We start from the raw sequence: 22,995 nt of genomic DNA, 5'->3' as shown, positions 1-22,995 counted from the left end.
TCTAAAGCTTAGGCCTCTACAGAATTTCAAGTTGGGTACCCAAAACAAATTCCAGATTCCCCCAAATCATTACACATGCTTGAAAATTTATGTATAAATACAAAAAAAAAAAAAGATCAAGAACGTTGTCACCAGTGTTTCATGGAGAAGCAGAGAACTACATGCATTTACTCAGATGATCCCTTGGGGACAGAGACCATCTTTTTGTTATATATTTTTTTCAGTTCCTAGCTTGATAAGAGTTCTGATCCACAACACGGTGTCCTGGGTTTTCAGTAACAGCCAGTGAGAACTTCGTTTCCTTAACAGAAAGTGATGCTGAACTTTTTACAAAGTTCTTTCCCCTCTGCACTCGAATAAAGTCAGAGCTACAGGTTAAGACAGGATGCACTGCTGGGATAAGGAGTAAGAGATGCTTCTCAGGGCAAAAGCATAGACAGATGCTTAGGTTCCCTGCTTTCACATACACCCTGCACAACTGCAGCTATTTCAGTCCTGTTTATAATGTTCAAGAACTAGTGCAAAGGTGCATTTTTACCAGTAGAGGAAGAACAGGTGAGGACAGGAATTGTGGGAGTGGAGGGAAATCAAGCCCATAAAGCTTTAACTCAGTGGTCAGTACCCTTTTTAGTGTGAAAGCTGGAGGTATCCAGAGGCAGGCAGACACAGGTGTTAAAACCCAGCTGCCACCATTGCTTTTCCCTGCAGTGGCAGGGGGGAGAGTGTCTGCAACCGGTGCTTCTGCCCATGTCAGCAGGGGAAAGCAACTGTGGCTGAAGCCCCATTTCTGTGGGCCAGATCCAGCCTGCAGGTCACAGGTTGCCAAGCCCTGCTTTAACTCGTTCCCAAATGGCAGAGACCACAGGCCTGAATCATTGCATTTAATCCAGTTTTTACAAAAAAGACTGGAACCACCAGCATAGAAATTTTGGATTAAAAAAGAGTTCTTTTCAGCATATTCCACACGATTTAGTAATCAAAGCCACCATGTTTAAATGTACTAATGCCAGATTAGGGGTGCAGTTAGATCAGACTGGATAGGCATGCTGGCTTTCTGTTATCCAAAACCCATCAATTCACATGAGGCATTCAAAACAGGAAATCAATATTAAGCTATTAAAACTATTCCAATCTAATCTGGCAAGACCTATGTCAGTGGGGTCAGAAAAAGGGAAAAGATCATGCCTAGGACATGAAAAAAATATAACATTTCGGAAAGAACATAGTTCAGTTGGTGATGCACAACCAGGAAGAAGCAGTTTTCGTCTGCCTGAAGACAATAGTTTTGCCTAGGAAAAATAAGGGAACCATTAAAAATATTGATATTTAAATGTGATGTTTATATTTTTGTGGTTTTTCACCTGTTTTGTAAAAAAAAAAAAAGTGAAAGTGAAATTAAACATTTTATTTCAGGTGAAATGACAGTTTGAAAGAAAACTGAAAAGTCAGTTTTGGAACAATGGAGCCAATAGACAATGAACTCAAAAATGCATGATTCACAAAGCTCTGCTTAAGAAGTAGTTAATATTCCACATTCAGTAATTGCTAAGTACTCATTTAAAGTTAGTTATCAAATGGTGCACATGCATATACACACACAGGGTAACATACTAACATAGCAGCTGCTAAACACTCTGCGTTTGATTCTGCCTTCATTGAAATGGATAGCTAGACTCCTAGATTAATTGGGAGTAAGAGCAGAGGCTTACAATTAAATTAAAGAAAGTATAAACATTAAAGAGATTCCTTAAAAAAAACAAGAAAAAAGCCAGAAGTCAAAAGAAAATACCATTGTAGCAGTCTGGAAATTCAGGTTAGGCACAGGAAGTGCTGCTTGTCTTTTGAGTGCATGATAGACAATAGTCTTTCATAGGCTGAAGGTAAAAAGATGCCATTGTGATGATCTTTCTTATGGGACACAGGCCAGAGGACTTGTGGGGGAATCGAGTCTGGACTAGAGTATCTCTTTCAGAAGAGCTTCCAATCTTGTTTCAAAAACTACTAGGGGTGGAAAATCCACCATGAACCTGGGGAAGTTGCTTCAGTGGTTAATTATTACTATTGTTAAAAGTTTGTACTTTGTTTCTCACTTGAACTCATCTCAATTCAACTAACAGTCACTGGATCTCATGTCTGCTAAACCAAAGTTTTGTTTTTCATGTAGGTATGTGGAGACCATGATCAAGTCCCCCACCTCTCTAATCTCTCGTTTAAGATACAGGTATGAGCTTTTGGAGTCAAGCACATCAACAACGACAGGGGGAAAAAAGAACAGGAGGACTTACCTTAAAGCAACCTGGTAACTCTGCCTCATACACATTCAAACACTGAGCTACATCACCCATGGACTTAACATCACATGGTGCACCTCCTGCAGGCTGGTCTCAGTAATGTGACAGAGATACACAATTATGAAACCAGGGAAACAGCTATAGATATTTCTCAGATTCTTTTTAAAGTTTCTCTTGAAAACAAAACTATATATTAGATATATATATAAGGTGTGTAATCACCACCATTAGGATTTGTTAAAAGCTCTTGCAAAATTTAACACCAATACATTATGTACAGTACATGGATTATCTCAATGCCAGAACAATTTAAGTCTCTCCCTGTGGTATGTAAAATGTAATCGTCGTAAGACTCCAGACAAGAGCTGAAATGGAACTAAAATTTGGAACTGGAAACTTGAAGTACCAGCAATGGGAATGTTATAAGGCAGGGGTGGGCAATTATTTCAGACAGAAGGCCGCTTACTGAGTTTTGGGAAGCCATTGGGGACTGCATGACAGGCAGCCAGGGCAGATAAATATTAATTTTCTACATTTTTTAGGGGCCCTGAGGGCCAGACAGAATGGCCTGGCAGGCCGCATCTGGCCTGCATTTTGCCCACTCCTGTTATAAGATAAAGTGACTTTTAGTCATGTTTGTTTAAATTCTCAGCTTTAACCTAGGTCAGAGACACTCAGACCATGTCTCCCAATCCATGACTAATTTAAAAATAGTTCCTGTACTATCATGGATTAGCCAGCCAAGAGACATTATTAAGTTTGCCACAATTCACGAATGGATGCATGCCCTGTGGTGGCTCTTTGGTCAATCGTGACTGCTCATGCGGCTCCTGAACAAGCCAGGACGGAGTGCCGTGGAACTAGAAGAGCAGCAGAGGGGTCTTTCTTTTCTCAAAAGGAGTATCTAGCCTGCTTTTCTTCAACCTGACAATATCTGTCAAATATGTCCCCTAACCTACACACGTTAGGATTAGAGAAGCAAAACACATTGCATAAGGGTTTCAGGCATGCATTCATTTACAATGACTTTCCCATTAGATGAAAACCAAAGAAAGGAAGCAGCCTTTCCTCTCCTCACCTCTTCCTTAAGAACTGCATGCAGGCAACGGCATATTATTTCTACCAAATTCACTTACTCAAGCATACAAAGAGGTCAAATAATCTTTCGTGTATAATCCTATAGTAACAGATTAAGATGCCATAAACACTACTGTGGATTTTGAGCAGAACATGAAGTCTGCTGCAGCAAAAAGCCTGTTTACTCACTTGTTGCAGGCCCTAATAACAACTTCCAGGGGGTGAAAGATCTAGCAGTGCATTACTGATTAACTAATGTTTTTTAACTTCAAATTAAGCAGCAAAGTTATTTAATTTTCAAGTTATTCCACCTTGGCTGTAAATTAAAAGTTTAGGAAGAGGCTTCAAACTGCAAATAAGAGTAAGAAAGGAGTGGACAGTTTTTGGAAAAGTTTTATTGCATTTGTTTTCCATATGGAAGCATTGACAGAAAAGATGCAGCATTCACATTACGTCTGAAGTGAGACAGATTCATTCACCTTTCTCTACCCCTGATTTCTTTACCTTCCCTCATGGCTTTGAGTCAGTCTAAGAGGTCATTTGCCAAAATATTTTTTCTTCTCCAAAAGTGGAAACAAAAGTTATGTGAGAATCCATGAACACGGCTTATTTACAGATTTCCTTTGTTTATGATTGTTTGATGGGTCCTGTTGGCAGTTATGTTAATCACTCCTTTTCAAAACAATCCAAAAAACTTTCAGTAAAATCCCTGCTTTGATACAAACGTTAGTTTTTTGAGTCGCATGAGACTGTTTTTACCCGTTTTTGTTTTCAGTGGAATGCCCTCTGCCCCTCTCGCTTTCAACTGTTTACTGCACATAGTTAACAATCCACACAATTCATGACACCAGGCATGCATACTCCTTAACACTGACATTTCCCAACTGAAAATATATGAAAACATTTACAAAGCTCTAATGAGGGGCAGTGCTAGGAATGGAAAATTAACTGGTATCTGCTCTGGTATACCTACACAAGCCCTATGTTTTTTTATGGCAATTTGTCATGTTTCTGGGCATTCACGCCTGTTCTACACATCAATACTTTTTAGTAGGTTTTGTTCTAACAATTCATTTACCAAGACAAACAAGATAATCCTTCTATCCTAACCATTTTAAAATGAGATCTCTTTCCTGAAAGAGTAAGGCATTTCATCCAGCAAGTCTTCCAAAGCTACCATGTTTTTCCTAGAAGGGCAACACTTCCTGCTTACAAGGGAGGGAATGCACAAAAGAATGCCAGAAAGATGGAATCAATTTTGTAGCTGGAAGAAAAAGGTGGCACTGGCAACATTTGTTTTAAATACTTTAACTGTATGGGACCATCATATTAAATGGATCCTTTGTAGGGTCACACGCACATCTTGCACCTTTCAGTAACTGAAGTGTCTGTTTCCCAGTTCAAGTCATCTTATGAAAGAGCCCCAATGCTGACTCAAGAACAGCAAGCTCCATGAGGAGATCCAAAGTTGTCTATAGAAGATGGCACTGTTGGCACTCGTGTGTCATCCACAGATGTCAGAGTCATGAGACCACATGAAAATCTACTCAGAAGAGGTGGGCCCAACAAGGAAAGAGGATCCCCTTCATATTAGTTATGCCATACAGAAAGCAGATAGAAACAAAGGCCAGTAAAGTTAACAAGATTAAAAAAAAAAAAGCAGCAGCAGCTTCAGCCAGAGATAGAGTCACCTAAAGATATAGAATTACAGGGCTTTTTTCCCCTCTGCAATCAGCCATTTAGTAGATGTAAAAAAAAAGTTTGTTTTGTTTTGCTTTCTGTTTCAAACATTCATGTAAAATAGAGAACAGTAGTGCTGTACTGTGGTTTTATTTTAGTGGAAATGCTGGTCAAGAATTCTTCAGACCACATATTGGTATGGGTCTGCTTTTCCTTGGTCTGGAGTAGCGAATGGACTAAGCCATGCTATAGAGAACGGATGGCCAAATACTGCTTTCATGTTCATCCATTTTGTTTTTTTAGCCCATCTTCTCTCTTCCTTTTTCAATTGCTCAATTCCCTGAAAATAAAAATATCACATTTTCAGTCATGCACTTAATTTTTGTGGTTCTGGCTCTGGGGAAAAAAAATCTCTTAAAGTCACCCCTTATCACCAGGATGAAGTATGAAAATACAAAGATACACCTTCCCTTTTTTAAAGGGGGGAGCAGGGGACTGGGGGAGGGGAATATTCTTTCAAAATGACAATTATTTTTGTTTTTGACCAAGTTCAGAAATTAAGCCTTAAAAAAAAAAAAAAATTTTTTTTTTTTTTTAAGGCTTAATTTCGGAACTTGGGTAAAAAAAAAAAAATTTTTTTTTTTTTTTAAGGCTTAATTTCGGAACTTGGGTAAAAAAAAAAAAAAAAAAAAACCACAACACCCTCCAACTGTCATGGATGCTTTACTTCTTTCAAACATACTGTACTTTTCTTGGCTGAAAGCACTGTGACCAAACTGATGGGAGAGTTTTGTAGGAAACCATTCAGTTTGCAGACAAAAAAACCCAAGATAATCCCTAGAATGCTCCCAGATTCACCAAGCAAGTTCAGCAAGTGTCCATGGCTCAGCATGGTTGAACTTACCTAGTGCCTCTTCATGTTTCATTAAAAATTGCTGCCCAAACATGCATAGGCTGACAGCAGGAAGAAAATAAACTGATCTGAGAAAAAGGCTGGATATTGTTTTAGTAAAGGTTAGAGGGAGAGCAAAACTAGATCATCAAGCAATCAGTTGAAGTATTCCTTAAAACAGTAAATCACTTAAAAACAAAAAACCCAACCCCTTATATCTGCATCCATACAGTAAGAGTTAAGCCAAGCGTCGCTGTTATAAAAGCAAAATTAAAGTCAGTAGAATGCATTATTTCTTGACCCCAGACATCTTGAACGGGTAGACAATTCCATTGTTTGATTTAAAGCGTTTCATTAAGATTAGCTGCTGTTTGTCAATATATGCACCTCAGTGCAGCTCATGCTTCTGTTGTGAACTCCTGGTCCTGGAAGTTATGTGAAAGCACCACACCCAGCTCCAAGAGACAATAAGCAATTTGCACTGCTGGTTCCTGATGACAGCTCCACAGATAACAGCAAAGTTTCAGGCTCTACAAGGAGTTAAATTTCCCCACTGAGAGAGGGAGGCTGTGTGGTACACATAGAAGGGGTGAGAGGTGGGGGAAATGCCCCTTGAAGCGCAAGGCAAAACCGAACAATCTGTCCCACACCATTTTTAATAGAACTTCAATGCTAAGTGTTCCTCAGCGCAAGGATCACATGACATATAGACACAGATAGTTTAATGGCAGCAAACAGGGGCAGGTAGTACTGCTGATACAGACAATTCCAAATAAGTAAAAGCCCTGCCGCCTTTAACATTTGGGAGTTTTTACCCGATTCATATTTAGGTAGCAAGATAAGTGACAGCTTCTACGGATGCCCAGCATTTGTCAGGCATTTTTAGGGTACAGAACTGCAGAAGCTACATTTGAAAATACTGACCTATCTTTGTTGAAAATTCAGAAGTAACTTCAGATGCTGTCATTAGTTTACTGAAAAGTTGAGGAATAATAGCCTAGCAGGAGCCTATTGTTCTGTATGGGCCTCATCCAACAGGAAATACCTGTAGCCTTCCCTGGACAAGTAGATCTATCCAAGCATACATCCTAAAACAGGGGTTTTTAACCTTTTCTGGTTGGGGTACCCCCTGCAGCCAGTCAAGAAGCGTGGAGTCCCCCAACGGCCAATTGATGGGGAGGCTGCATGGCGCACAGCAGTGAAACCAGAAGTGCTGCCAGCAAAACTGCAAGTGCCGCCAGTTGAAAACCCCTGTCCTAAAACATCAGTGTCATCAGCTTCCAAGTTAAGCAGCTCTGAACCAAGCAAGGGTCATGAATGGCAAATACTTTTTCACTGTCCAGAGTGTGCCAAATTCTAACTCCCTATAGACAGTCAACATTATATATGTTAGTTAGATATTGATCAGTCTGGAACTAGAATGAATATATACATACAATGAACATACACATTCATTCTACCTCCAGACTGGTTAATATCTAACTAACAAGAGCAAGTGAAAAAAACAGACAAGCCACTTACCCATGAACATACATAGTTACATTCCCTTTAAAATTATCAATTCTTCCAACCTACCCAGTAAATTGGCATCTGGAAAGTTATTTCACTTTAGGATGAGACTGGCCTTCAGTTCAGCTATCAGAGATTCCCCAAGCATACCTGGTAAAGTCTAACTCTTTTCTAAAGGGTAGAAGTGACTCAGAGTCTCCACCTCTGAGAAGAACATGGTGCATCCTCTGGGGAGTCGCTCCAAAGCCTCTGAATAACCTTCATGTTGTTGCCTTAAAACCTGGAATTACTTTTACCACTTTGCAACCCACAATAAATGCTGAGATTCTACATCACAGCATACTGCAGAGGCTTCCCCCCATGCCAGGTCTGCCCCAAGAGAGTCCTGAATGGGTAAATATTTCAGAAAAACCTAAACTGAAGATTCACAAAAATAAAATTCCTCTCCCCGCCACCTCCCTGGCTTTATCTTTGCTTTTCAGCACATGAAGCTGTATATATCATGAGATGCTACATAGAGGAATCTTAAAAGATCTTAGCAGTTGGCACCAAGCACTGCAGAACCTGTTGTGTAAGAGATGCTTCATCCCAGAGGTGAACTGCTCTGCAGAGTAATCTAGTTATTTATGCTTCTTAAAATAAAAGTTTCAATCACTGGTATGGTAGATGGAACAACTTCCCCTCCCCCAGTTCTTATACCAGCCCTTTAGAGAGTGCAGTCAGTCACTGTGTTACCTCAATATGTTATTTTTGACCTTTGCTCAAAGAATGCACTAGAGCAGTGAAGCAGAACCACGTGGCGTTCCACGGCTCTTTCAACTGTGGGAAGAGCAGAAAGGAGACATCACAAAGCACTTACCGTTTCATCAGTGCAGATGGAGTGTACCTGGGTCCCAAACATGACAGACGTGAAGATGAGAAACAGAAGTGCCTCAAAACACAAGAGGATGAGAAGGATCACTGTCGTTGGCGGAGAGAAGGAGCTGCATTCTGTGAAAAAAACATGATAAAACAATAAACACTCCAAAAAAATAAAGAACCAGGGAAAAAAGCCCACAACACTGCTACAAACACTTATCACTTAATGGCAAATTCTGGTGGAGATGCTGGGATTATGTATCGGATTAGGAAGTGCTGGCTGGATAGGAGAATTTAATTTATAACCAACTATCAATATAAGAAAAAGAAATAGCTGTCGTATACAAAGGGGTATGGAGAGGCTATGATATTCCTGTGGATGTGGGACACTGAGATCCTTACTACTGTTGGTCTAAAGGGGGAAAAAAGCTATGCTGCAACATGTAGGATACATAGCCAGTTCTGACCTCTTGCATTTTATAAATAGAGAATTTATGATAACATTTGTTATGATGATAAAGTCTATTAGAATCTCAGTCTATTGATCAGGAAACAGGGGAAAAGGGGAACACTGCTTCTGTAGTGACACTGTAAGCAACACAGCACACATTTTACTCTACTTTTTGAGACAGGTAAACTTGTTTCTTTCAAGTTTACCCCCTTTTTCTCTTTACATCTAGCTATACTGCAACATTACTTCAAGGTTAAACAGAGGGTTTAAAAGGGTTGTCAAGGGTGGCTATGAAGCAGAAAGGTGAGGTAATAAAAGTGGTATAAGACAACAAGTACAATATTTAATTACTCACTTATTAATTCATTCAAATAGTCTCAGAGTTCTGTGAAATCCAATAATAAGAGCTTCTTAAAACAAATGTCTTCTCCCAGAAATCTCCCTAACCAACACTGCCCCAAATAGGGACTCTAAATTTAATCAGGCACTTAACAGTTATAGGCCAGTACCAAGATAAGATGAGGGTCCCATTGCATGTGAGACAAGGATAGCAGTAACAATAGCTCAGGTTTAGCTCTCAGAGGCTTTCTGCCAGAGTCCTGTTCTCAGCTCCTGTCAAAGGCTCCACTGTTGGCAGGTTACAGAGAATAAACTTTTTTATTTTTACCACTATATCTTCAGAGCCTGATTATTTTTGTGGGGAAAAAATCCCTCTCCTTTCATCTTTCACCATCTCTTTCTGGCTAGTGACCGAGACAATCTGTCAAGCAACTGCAGAGTGAAACTGTTATGGAGCTGCAAAGTTGCAATGCATCAACTCAAATTCTACTCACATTTCAAAGATTTCCTTCACAGTTCTGTGGACCAAACCTGCAATTACCTACATGTGAAGCTTGCATGCTTAAAATAGTAGGATCGTGCTCCTTCACTGCAAGTCCAGACACCCGGATGGAATAGAAAATTTTACAGTGGAGTGGGTGTTACCAATATTTCCTCTAGTTCTCTTTTAAAGAAATAAAAATCACCCACTGTGGATTAAGCCTGATCGTTTGAGGTGGGTGCGTATATCAACTTTTCCAGTGATTTTTTTTCCAGTGGGGAACCGTTGTTTGAACTCACAAGGATGGAATTTTAGGTATGAGCTGATAAAACTTGAGCCTTTCACAACTTCTGTTGAACTAAGAGAGCAAACATTTTCTCCCTCTTGGCACACAGGGAAATCAGTGCCATATTCAAGTGAACCCTGTTCTTTTTTAAAATGCACACATCAGCGAGCCACAGCATTCTATCTAGCCCCTAGACTTCACCTTTTGGGACAGAATTCATTATTCCACAACTGGAACTTTAACGTTCCAAGAACGACCATAAAAATAAAAGAAGCACCCATATTAGCTGTACGACAGCATGTTCTTGTAACTAGTTGTAAAAGAGGATGCCCTTTGCTTTATGCTGTAATGTTTTCTTCACAGATTAATTAGGTATCTGGAAAGAACATTTTGTCCGTACTCACTTGTCCAGTCTTCTTCAAAGCAATACAGAAAGTGAAATCCCACCATGATGAGGGCATGCAGGGAAATCAGTGCTATATACATCTGAAAACACAATGTATTTATGGAGCAATGCTGTAAAAAGAAATCACTTAAACTATCAAAATATACATCATGCAGAAGAATAAGTCACCTTTAAAAAGTTAAGGTGGCTAAGTCAAGCACTCTCAAGTTAGGAAAAGACAAGTTATGTAGCTTGCACAAATTTACTCTGGGCCCCTTGCGCTACATACAAATGATGAAGTCTTTAATTGCCTAATGATGGTAAAATACCACCAAGCTCAGATATAGCCCTTTTTCATTTGCAAATCTCAACATGCTTTATAAAGAAAAGAAATAAGTTATCCCCATTTTACAAAGGCAAAGAGAACTGAAGGGACTTGCCCATGGTCACCTGGCAACAGACCAATGGCACAGCTGGAAATACAACTCAACTCTCCCGAATCCCAGTTTGTTGAGCAAGCATTAGGCAACAGTGCCTACACTACACCATGCCTACTATCTACAGAGTATTTGCAAAGACTGGCTAGATTTGCTGGTTTTTGCAGGGAGGGCCAATGTACACTGCCAACGTTAAGCCAACCCTCTGCCAAATTTCAGCTTGCTCAAAGCAAGAAATCAGAACTTAACACAAGAGTTGCAAGAATTATTAAAATGTGGAGATGGAGTTATTTTTCACTGATTTGGTTTTGCAAAGTAGCTAACCCATTTTCACTATAAAAATATTGCTCTGGGGCACACATTTGCCCAACTGTGGCAAACTAATAAAGGATCTTCTCATGAACAAGACTTGAACAATGTTAACTACCAATGTTGCTACCCGTGCCCCCTCTCATATACAGACATTTATAGAAACAATTTTCTTCACAAAAACTTATGCATCCCTGATTCAGTTAGTCTATAAAGTAAATCCCTACCCTGTCTTCCATCTATACAAAGACACGATTAGGAGATGCTTTCTTAGAGTGCTACAGACCATGACAAATATGAGCAGCTACTCAGAAAAAACAAACATCTCTCAGTGAACTCCTCCTGAGTTCACAGACAGGAATGAACAGAACTTGCTTTCTGCTTATTCTTCAACCAGATTAAGCATTTAATATGTGGTTCACCTTGAAATACAGATCTGTCAGGTTTAACTGAACCTGAAATCCAAAATGCCATATTCAAGATGAGCCAGTAGGCAATACTACCCCACTCCAATTATTAAGGAGAGATTTATTTCATTTTCCCTCCTACAACTGGTAGGCAGGACTAACCAAGATGGAGTACTGTGTACCCAGTGGGAAAGCACCCAGAATAAAAAAAATGTTTTCCCTAACCAAACTAAAGGTTTGGGTGGTGGTGAGCTGGAGCAGCTGCTGGGACAGCTCACGTGGTGCCCATCCTGTGCCAGGCATGGTGGACAGGAGGGGAAGCCCAGCCTGGTCACAGCACGGCTCTCAAGGTCACTGCCCCACCCCGGCTGTGTCAGTGGCAGGGAGAGCCACCTACACCCCAGAAGGAAGGAGAGATACCCCCTTGCTTTGGCCCCTTCCAGCAAATAACCCCATGGTCCTAATCCATGAGGGCACTAATGATGCAGCTAGGAGAAGCCCTGATCACCTGATGGTGGACTACCATGCTCCAGGGCAGTGTGAAGGAGATAGGGGCACAGGTGGTATTCTCTTCTGTCCTACCAGTGAGCAGACGTGGAAGATGACATGAGACCCACATCAGAGAGGTCAACTCCCGGCTTTGGGAATGGTGTCTCGAAGCGGGCTTTGGCTTCCTAGACAACAACCCACACATCAGGACGAGAGACATGCTCGGGTGGGATGGGCTTCACCTTTCCCCCAAAGGTAAGTGTGTGTTCTCTTCTAGGTTGGCTGATCTCCTCCAGTGGGCTTTAAACTAGGCTCGTTGGGGGAAGGGGAAGACGAGGGCGGAGGAAGCCTTGGACCACTAAACCAAGCGTCACCCACAAGAACAGCCCAGCATAGACCAACGACGAGTGGAACAAATACCCAGGTAAGCAACAGGGGCCTGGGTAGTACCAATATTAGGGGGCCAGTGCATGCATCTTCAGGAGGCCTCAAATGCCTCTACACTAATGCTCGTTTGATGGATTTCAATACCGACAAGTGCAAGGTGCTGCACCTGAGGAGGAAGAACCAGCAGCATACCTACAGGCTAGGGAACTCCCTTCTCATCAGTGCAGAGGCAGAAAAGGATCTTGGAGTCATCATTGATACCAAGCCGGCAGTGTGGGGACGCCGTCAGGAAGGCCAGCCACACCTTGTCATGCATCCACAGATGCATCTCAAGCAGGTCCAAGGTGCTCCTCCCCCTCTACGCAGCACTGGTCAGGCCGCAGTTGGAGTACTGCATCCAGTTCTGGGTGCCGCACTTCAGGAGGGATGTGGACAACATGGAGAGGGTCCAGAGGAGGGCCACTCGCATGATCAGGGGGCAGCAGGGCAGGCCCTATGAGGAGAGGCTACAGGACCTGAACCTGTTCAGCCTCCACAAGAGAAGGCTGAGGAGGGATCTAGTGGCCGTTTACAAGCTGGTCAGAGGGGAAAAGCAGGCATTGGGGGAGTCCCTGTTCCCCCGAGCACTGCCAGGAGTGACTAGGAATAATGGTCACAAGCTGGCAGAGGGTAGATTCAAGCTAGATATCAGGAGGCGCGACTTCACAGTCAGGGCAGCTAGGATCTGGAACCAACTTCCAAGAGAAGTGGTGCTGGCTCCTACCCTGGGGATCTTTAAGAGGAGGCTGGATGAACACCTCACCAGGGTCGTTTGACCCCAGTACTCTTTCCTCCCATGGCAGACAGGTCGGATTTGATGATCTGCTCAGGTCCCTTCCGACCCTACCAACTATGAAACTATAAATATATTTTTAGGCCAGGGCTGTCAAACTTGGTGGCATGAAGCTGGTCCATGGGCTGTATCAGGCCTATGGACACCCCCGCTCTTCCCCCCACACCTGATCTAGGGCATGCAGTGCTTGTCCCAGGACCTGCATCCTGACACTGCATGCAGCATGGGTCCCACACTGGCTACAGTGGGCACAACTTGCAGTGCGAATCCCAGACCAGTCAGAATGGGTGCTGCGTGCAGCACAGGTACCAGAGTGGGCACCACATGTGGCGGACTACCAGACCAACAGGGGTAGGTGCTGCATGTAGCACGTGTCCCAAGCCCTGTGCATGGGGCTTGTCTGGTGGCCTGTGGGTCAACTCATGCCCAGGTGCAGCACTGGGGCATAGATGTTGGAACTCCCTAGGCTGAATCTTTGATACCCCTTTTCTAGGCCAATTATGCCCAAATATGTTGGCTTGTGTTATATCTTTCTTAAATTGGTGCAAAGCAAACTGTCAGAACATCAAGTGCACATCCTGCAGTATGGGATCCTCTGCTCCAGGGAGAGAAATTTGACTAGTTCTGCCTCCAAAACCCTTATGATAGACCATGCCACCAGACGGAATTAAAGCATTCATCCGTTTATTCTCAAGTCTGATTCAATACTTTTACCCTTCTACTTTGTAATATCATTAACACAGCCATCTTACACTTGCAGGTTTACTACGAGATCACTAAGAAAATGAACTAACGCTGGGAGTCAACTGTGCAGCCTTAACATTCCCTGGATTTGATCCAGTGAGATTTGCCATTGATTTCAACACAGCCTAGATTTCATCCTTGGTAGAGAAATAATACAGTCAAGTTGGCTCTCCTCCTTCCCCTTTTTTGTTCTCAACACCACAGACACAATGCAAAATGAAAATCAGAAACATTTCCTCATTTTCTGAGTGCTGACACTGGCTACCTGAATGAAGAATCTTGGTAAACCTCACGAAAAAGGGTTCTTTCCAGTGTTTCAGAGATGTAATAGCTGATCCCATCATTATTTTTGTATTACAACAGAGCCTAGGAACCCTAGGAACTGATCAAGACACTTTTGCCCAGCATTTAGCACAACATAGAACAAGGTGGTACTTACCCGAAAAAAGCTTACTAAGATTTCTATTATTGTTATGGTGCATTCTGCAATACATATACATATACATACTTACTACTACTATGCTAACTAAATCTAGACCATTAAAAAAGCTAACATGGCAAAGTACCCTTTGTGTTAACTTACTCCTAATCATTTGTTATGCTTACTTTCTAATAAACAAAATGATGTCATCAGGATTATTTCCTTGTAATGCAATTTCATCAAAAACCTACTTTTGCACATCAGTTTAATAAGCATACTTGAAATTTCGTTGTCTCCAATTAGACAACAGAACGATTCACTCCATAAAACACTTACTGTAAACAGTACAAAGTACTTCTGGTTGTTTTCTCCTACACAGTTGTTAACCCATGGACAGTGGTGATCCATTTTTCGAATACACCTCTTGCAAACACTGGAAGATGAAAAAGGAATCAGAGGTAAAATTTGAATGTAGAAATTTAGAAGTGTCCACTGACCAACAGATTAGGTTTGGTTTTCTGTGTCTACTGAATCTGCTTAAGATCAACTATTATTCCAAATATCAGTTGTACAAAAAGTTATGTCTCTCCTGTAGGCACCTGAATAACAGAGGTTATCAAACACGATGTATTAATGTAGTACTCGACTTGGAAGCTCTATAACTTAGAGATTAAATGCTACAATTAAACAAATGAAATGAAATTAAATCTAGTCTAGATTTGAATACTATTAGAAATCCATTACTCTATTTTAAGAAGTTTAACTATTTAATAAAATGTATTCAGTTAAAAAAGATTTTTGAAAAAATGAAAATTCAGATTTAACATTAGGAAAGATTGTTGACGGTGAAGTCAGTCAGACAGAACACTAAATTACCAGTGTCTACTATCGAGCCACTATCCCAAAAATATTCAATATAAAATTAGAATTAAAGCATTTAGCAAAAAAGCATTTACAAATACATCTGTAAGAACTCTAATCTCAAATCCTATGAATGTATATTGTGTTTAGCATTCAAACTTAAAAGATTATTAGTTTACTTTAACATACTTGAATATCACACTCTTAGCTTGTCACCCTCTTCCATTTCAGGATGCATTTTAAAACCATAACTAGCATCATGGGAGAGTAAAAAGGGGTGGGAATCCTTTTCTCCTATGAAAAAGGAAGAAGAAAGGCTGTCTCCTGATGCCCAAGTGCACCAACTATCATTACAGAACAACCCTAAACGGATTTAAATATGAAAAACCAACAGTTCTGTTTCTTTCTTTTGCTTCCTGTGACAAATAAACCTCTCAAAAGAAACAAAACCACAAAAAGATGCTCAATCAAAATATAAACAGTCTTGCAAGCACATACTGATAAATAATAAACAACATCCTTGTTTTGAAGTTGTCTGGCACTACACCTTGGAAGGAAGGAGTCATCGAGGAAAAATAGCAGTGTGCCCAAGACAAAAAGGAGACAATGCAGGCCCTGATCAGGACCATGATGAGGCACACCCTTGTTCTCATGCTTTTCCCTCCTGCCTTGAGCTAGATTTCCCTATTTAATATTTGCCCTGTGGTCAATGACTACTACTAACAAGCAGCCTCACATTAAAGGAAGAGACTAAAAATGACTGTTATCCAGGTGCCTACAGGGGAGACATGGCTTTAGAATTACTAGTCTGGAGATTATGGCCTGAGCATAGCAACTGCCTACAGTAACTACAAGCTGAGACACTGAAAGAATCCATTTTGCTCCAGCTTATTTTCTTTTACACACTTGTTGGCCCACTTCTACAGACTCTGCTAGAGGATGTTTGCCAGAGCTACCCCTTCTGGCTGTTGGATCCCTTGATAAGCAAGGGCATACACCACAGCAGAAATCAGTACCTCAAACCCATGCCAATCCACAAAATGTCAGAGAAAGATGATGACCAGCTGCAGCACCAAGCGAGAAACCAAGAGAGGGAAGAAGTCCCACCAGAGAAAATACCTGGAGCAGCCAGGATAAGAAGGGAGTGTCACAGAAGTCTCTGCCTCCATCACAGGCATGAACTGCAGCTTAAAGGATAACATCACTTGTAAGAGTCAGAGGAGGATGGGAAAAGACAGCTGGTGTTGGAGAAGCTGGGCCCTCCTTGCATGAGCCAAGAATGGATGAGGCAAAGATTGAGACAACAGATGCTCTCCACATTCAGACCCTCCACAGGAGCTAAACCACACAGGGAGCAAGGTGAGGAGGCAGGAGCCGATTGCCAAAAGGCATAGTTGGGCACAATAATCTCACAAAGGCATGTGAATGGGTGGAGCTCTAGTCTCAGGCACGTGGCCACTAACACCCCTACGGCTGTGCATATGTACACCCCTGCTGTCTGGAAGACCCACACAAAACAACAGGAAAGGACTTATTTACTTATTAAGGGCTCCCACTGACTTCAATGAGCATGGGACTGGGTCTTAGAACAAGAACTGCTCTCAAACCTCCCTAAAGCCTATGATGAAATACATGGAGAAGAAGGTTTTCCTCAGTAAAAGTTAGCTTTCCTTTCCCTCTGATGTGAACCACCAAGATCCCATTTTAGATGCACAGCATCATCCACAATTAAAGATCTGTCAGACAGGATTTGCAACAGCATTAATAAGCGATAGGCTCCATCACATTGCTTCAGTTGGATCAGCAATGCTTGTTTTGATTGCAATCATTTTATTTAATGGAGCTCATAGGGGAAATCTTGCTCGACTGACATTGTAAAAAGCAGAGTGATGAACAAGTTTGTTGGGGATGGTTGGAAAAGATTCTCTTAAAGCTTAAAAAATATATAGGGAGAGAGGGCTTTCTCTCTGAATCAGCAGCAACTAGAATCCTAAGATAAAGGCCCTGTAGGCATGTGCTGTTCAAGATAGGAGGTGAAAAAAAAAGTTTGAGCATATATAAGCCAATTGCTGCTTACTGTAAAGAAGCTTATCTTATTTTACACTAAAATAGGGAATAATCAAGAGTTTGTGATGCGCTAAATACCTCTCCTTAGCATGAATTGGTCAGTATGAAGATTTTTTGTCTTAAAGAAAACACAAGAAAATGGACACTATTACCACCAATTTTTTTTTGCTATAATTTTAAATTGTTTTATAAATTTAAAGTATGAAGATTAGAATTTTTTTTTAAATGCACGTAGCTTAACTTTAATTTAGTAGTAATGAAGATGACTAATAGAAGCCAAAGCCAGAAGACACTGTCAGGCCCAGAAAAAGGAAAGACCAAAGAAAAATATTTAGCGAGGTATCTAATTTTATGGACTAATATTCCGATTCCCACTTGCAAGGTATATTTTAATATAGTGTCTTTTAAGCCATGTGTACATAGGGACACTCAGGCACATCAATGAAGTCACCACAGAACTTAACATGTATGTGCTCTCCTTTAGAAGTAAAGTGGCCACAGGGTGCTTTAATAGTTTAATCCTCTTCAAAGGAGGACTCCAGTTTCTGGAGAGGCTTAAGAGTCAGGCACCCTTTGCAGTCAGTGGGAATAGATTTCCTTAAGTCCCTCTGAAGTTTCAGCCTGCAACAGCGTATTAGTCCACCAAATGGACGCTTGGTTTCACTAGACCAGGGGCTGGCAATTATTTTGGGCGGAGGGCTTCTTACTGAGTTTTGGCAAGCCATTGAGGGCTGAATGACAGGCAGCCAGAAGCAGATAAATATTAATTTTCTAAATTTTTTAGGGGCCCTGCGGGCTGCATAGAACAGCCTGGTGGGCTGCATTTGGCCTGTGGTCCACATTTTGCTCACCCCTGTACTAGAACCACATGCCATAAATGCAAGGTACAGAAGCAGTTCAGTGGAAGTAACTGTACCTGCAGTGATGTGCTCTATCAGGTTTGATGCTACAGCATTTTGGACACTTGTAAACCACCTGTCCAGGCTTCAGCTGTAAACTCTCGATGAATTCCTTTGTGGCATTACCTTTGGGCACAGCACCCTAGAAATGAAAATGGAATATGTCAACACCTACATTCATCAGTAAAACTAAAGAGCCACATCTAGATCTTGAGAGGGGGAAAAAGAGAGAGAGAAAAAAAATCCTAATACCAGTAAAGTTTCATGATTTGACTGAACAGAAAAAAATTCTGAAAGGCCATTCTAGTGAGGTCCTACTTAAGATCTGCACCCTGCGTAACATTCACCTGCTTGATTTCATCAGATAGAGCAGGCAACAATTTCTCATGTTAGCAGGTAGCCTTTTAACAAAGCTGTTAAATAATTCAGTCCTCTAGGAATTCCTACCCCATTGTTAACAAGCTTGTCATCTGAAATTTTATCACAGCAAACTGGAGACAGCTAGTATACCTTATATAAGAGTATCCATTTCTCAAGTAATAGTCTGTTAAATGATACAGACAAACATACAGTATTTCTTATTTGTTTTTAAAGTAAAGATTTAAATGTTAAACTTTAAAGACCTCCAAAAATAAGACAAGGGAAAACATTTTTGCAGGTTGTAAGCGAGTACAGTTTTTGAAATCTCCTCTAAATATAGATCTTTAACACAGCTGATTTATCGTTGCTACAGAAACCTTAATTCTCCAAAGAAACTCAACATTTGGTGCCTTTATATAACCATAAATTTACTGCAAATCCCCCCAAAAAACTGTTAAATGTACAGTATGCACTTCCAATAGATATCAGTATGTGTATATCTATATCTATCTTGGCTCTTGTATTAAAATGCATACATCTTGTATTAGAAAAAAAACAACATTATAATTTGCTTTTGGGGAAGCAGTCTTTCCTTGAAACACCTGTGCATTTCTATTAGCAGGGAACAGAAATTCTGTGCATCAGGAGTTAACAGCAGTATTACATAGGGCTCTTATTAAGAAACATATGCTGCACAGAAAAGGACAAACTCTGCCTTGATTTAAAAGCAAAAAAACCAAACCCAAAACAACCCCCACACATACCACAAGAGGAAAAAAGAAATGCAAGGCCTAAAAACCCATTTATCAGAGATAAGTAGGTAGTGGTTCCTAATAATGGAGGGCACATGCCATCAAGTGTGGCAGGATGTAAAAATCGGGAGAAAATAATCTAATCTCTCACTGCAGCAACATTTTCTATTTAATTTTTGTCCCTGCTTCCCCCAAGGCTGTTCACTCCCAGCCCGTCCTCCCAGCCTAAGTTTGTTTTTCCCAGCTTTATTCCACATGTACTTCCTCCTGCCTTGTCATACCTCCCCTTCCCTCTTCTGAAGTTGAACCCTTCATAAAAACCCATAAAAATAAATCAAACTAGATTCTACTGAGTCCTTACCAAGCACAAAAAAAACCTACTACATGACTTACCACATAATTGCTTGCATCAGATCCCTCTCCATACTCTGTAATTGCCTGGTCAAGAGTGTCAAACACAGCCTGCAGGCTGGATCCGACCCATCAACTTGGGTTATTCAGCCAAAAACTTTTGCCCTGGTTATGACTGTGGTGTTGGGGCATCCCACAGTGGCAGTCAGAGACCCAGGGAAAGCAGCACAGAGCAGCATGGCAGGCAAAATCCCAGCCATAATAGCCAGAGCTGGGACAGAAGACCCTGCTAAGTGGCTGTAATTGCAGTGGCAAAGCTTCTAACTGCAATGTCATGCAAGCTGCCCACATCTCTTGCTCTCCTCACCAGAGCACTGCCTGTAACTGCAGGAAACCCCTCCACCACAACAGAGCCCTGGTTCTGGCCATGGTGGCCAGGCTTCTGCCTGCCATGCTGCTGGGCCTACCTGTGTCCAGGTGAAAACTAGGGAATTGGCTGCAGTTGCAGGAAGCCCCACCACTGCGGCCAAAACTAGAGCTACGGCTGCGGTGGTGGGGTATTCCTATGGTGTTACCAGGCAGTTGCCAATGCCCTTCTCTTGCTGGTACCATGGGAAGCCCTGGCTCTGGATGTGATGAAGAGGATTCTGCCTATGATGCTGACAAAGCTGCCCACATCCTGACAAAAGCCAGGGGTCTGACTGTTGCCATGGGGAACCCTGCCATCAAGGCCAGAGATGCAGCTCTGGCCAGTTACAGAGTTTCTGTCTGCAGTGCTGTTTGGGTTGCCAGCATCTCAGCTCTTGCCAGGGTTCAGCCTACCACTGCAGAAAGTCTAGCCACAGGCTGCAGTGACTTGGACTTTGCTTGTAGTGCCACTGGGACTGTGCCCCAGCTGTCACTAAGGCATGGCAGGCAATTATTTTGGGCAGAGGGCCGCTTACTGAGTTTTTGCAAGCCATCGAGGGTCACATGACAGGCAGCCCAAGGCAGATAAATATTAATTTTCTAAATTTTTAGGGGCCCCACAGGCCAGATAGAATGGCCTGACAGGCCGCATCTGGCCCACCCCTGCACTAAGGTGTGGGCTGCCACTGGGGGAAGACTCACCACCTGGAGGGGGCAACACACACAGACATGCACACAGTCTCCTTGTACACACACACACACGTGCACGATGGCTGGGATGCTGGCTGCCATCATGGAAAGCCCCACCAGCAGCAGCAGAGGTTCCACATAAGGCACCAATGGGGCTCACAGCATGAGAGCCAGGATGCAGCCTGGAGGTACTTGTAAAGGAGGGAATGGGACCCTCCAGCCAGTTTGAGTTTGACACCCTGGGTCTGTTTACACCATAAACTCTGCTAAAAGGACTGTCTTTTACTCTGTGTTTGTACAGTGCTTAGCAAAACAGACCCCTATTCTCCATTGTTCCTCAGGCGGTAAGATAACACCAATAAGGAAAACAAAAGAATACTCTCAAAATTTTAACTATATACAAACTGCTGTTGTGCTTTATTCCCAATTCTGATGGCACCAGCAGTGGTAACCCTGAAACTGTCACATAGACTTATAAAGCAGAAAGAGAATGAAATGAACAAGGCTGCTTCATGGTAACACTGGAACTGTCAAGAATAAGGGCAGTTTCAAGCTACTGTTGCTGCTTCCAGAGGAAAATGCCAGCTAAGCAATAATCACTGAAGTTTTCCTAGTAGGGCATCCACTCAGGGAGCAGGGTGTAGGGCAGGAGTGGGCAAAATGCAGCCTGGGGGGGGCGGATGCGGCCCACCAGGCCATTCTATCCAGCCCGTGGGACCCTTAAAAAATTTAGAAAATTAATATTCATCTGCCCTAGGCTGCCTGTCATGCGGCCCTTGATGGCTTGCCAAAACTCACTAAGCAGCCCTCTGCCCAAAATATTTGCCTATCCCTGGTATAGGGTAAGGATTACAGCCACAGAGACCTTGCTATCACTACAGCATTCCTAACTCTGACAGGAGAAGAGACAGTAAAGCCTGTTCTCTCTTCTATCATGTAGAAAAGATAGAACTGTGAATCTATTAGCCAGAGACTGAACTTAAAAAAGGGGATATTCCTGAATATTGCAAAAGGTTCCTTTCTTCACCGTGGTTCAAATCTAGCTTAGAATGCAGCCAGACAGAGCTTGGAACATTTTTCAAGCCCTGGAAATACATGCTGAAATTATTAGGAGGTTTTAGTGCAGAAGCAGACAAAACAGTTGTTTTAGCACATTCCTGTAAATTCAGCTAAGTCACTGATGTGAAAAATGTAATATGACTTTTTAAACAAAAGCAGTGCGTTATTTCTATGCCCTGTTTTGCTGTAATGATACTTGCCAAGACAGACAACTGAAACAAGTTCTACCAGATTTCCTGTTTGTCAGCACTTGAAAGGCCACAAACACAAAATCTAGTATGGGCAAGAAAAAAGGACAGCAGAATGTCTCTCTCTCATGTTAAGAGAAAGCTGCCCACGCCAGCTTCCTGGGAAGCTGATATTTGGTTACATTTTACAGAGCAGGACACCAAGTCAGCATACAGTAACAGCAGCCCTACTCATCACAATGATACACAAAACTTATTTAAATCTACCATTTACCAGTGGCCACAATTACTCACATGTTGCAGGTGAGAAAAAAATGTAGCCGGTTCATGAATAAGTACACAACAATATACTTACTGGGTCGGTTAGCATGGCTCGGAAATGTGATGCCAAAGCCAGGAAAGCCAACGTATTGAACAATATCCCATTGATCACGCTATAAACATAGTCTCTTGATGGAACTAACATGACAAGAAGGACTACAAAGTCTGCGTAGAAGACCAGCATCCAGGTAACAACAGCACATGCAATACCACAGCCATCTCTAATAAACCACATTGTTCCCAGGGAACTGTGGCTAGGAGGTGGAACACACTTGTCTGGCTGAAGGTATTCAGGCTTCCTCTCAATATCTCTGAAACGGTGGATTGGGGTAATCATCATAGGTTATAATGTCCATAACTGCATCTGAAAGAGAAGAAATAAAAAGAAGTTAGGAATGAAATTCAAAGCTCCTTTTACATAATGGAATGGGAAATACGTGGGGAAATCCAGACTGATGAAAGGGACCTGAAGGGGGAAAAGGTTAGGGATGGGGTGGGGAAGTGTAGGGAAATCAGTGAACAAGAAAAACTGTTTTGGAGATCATCTTCTTACATTTATAAGAGCACTTGCCCTTCAGAGGGATCCCATAGAGCTTTTCAAACTTTACCAAAGGGCTTATCAATTATACCTAGGAATTACTTAAGCCACCATTGCAACACCTCTGGGGAAAAATGCTGCAAGAATTTAAGGGAGCATAACACCGCAGAGCAGTTAGGTAATACCTGGCAGGGACAGTGGGAGAAGCAGTTAAAGCAGAGGCTGC

The 22,995-nt window shown here is 41.9% G+C and overlaps 1 protein-coding gene across 2 annotated transcripts in view; it reads right to left on the bottom strand.

The window, feature by feature from the left end:
- The window catches only part of ZDHHC3 (zinc finger DHHC-type containing 3), a 28,852-nt gene extending 6,226 nt beyond the window's left edge, over positions 1–22,626 (bottom strand). The window contains exons 1-6 of one of the 2 annotated variants that reach the window (XM_019508894.1): positions 22,266–22,623; positions 18,120–18,244; positions 14,612–14,708; positions 10,269–10,350; positions 8,309–8,439; positions 3,745–5,388 (exon numbers count right to left, since the gene is read on the bottom strand). In XM_019508894.1, coding sequence (XP_019364439.1) covers positions 5,230–5,388; positions 8,309–8,439; positions 10,269–10,350; positions 14,612–14,708; positions 18,120–18,244; positions 22,266–22,571 — 900 coding nt within the window. In that variant the 5' untranslated portion in view covers positions 22,572–22,623 and the 3' untranslated portion in view covers positions 3,745–5,229. Of the gene's footprint in view, positions 1–3,744; positions 5,389–8,308; positions 8,440–10,268; positions 10,351–14,611; positions 14,709–18,119; positions 18,245–22,265 lie in introns of those variants that run through there. The other variant, XM_019508893.1, reaches the window with a different exon arrangement.
- Between the last annotated feature and the right edge of the window lie 369 nt (positions 22,627–22,995).

Source organism: Gavialis gangeticus, unplaced genomic scaffold (assembly GCF_001723915.1).
Source record: "Gavialis gangeticus isolate Ggan-Ray unplaced genomic scaffold, GavGan_comp1, whole genome shotgun sequence".
Classification (NCBI taxonomy): domain Eukaryota; kingdom Metazoa; phylum Chordata; order Crocodylia; family Gavialidae; genus Gavialis; species Gavialis gangeticus.
Note: the sequence above shows the minus strand (reverse complement) of the source record. Positions and strands in the feature narration are given on the sequence as shown.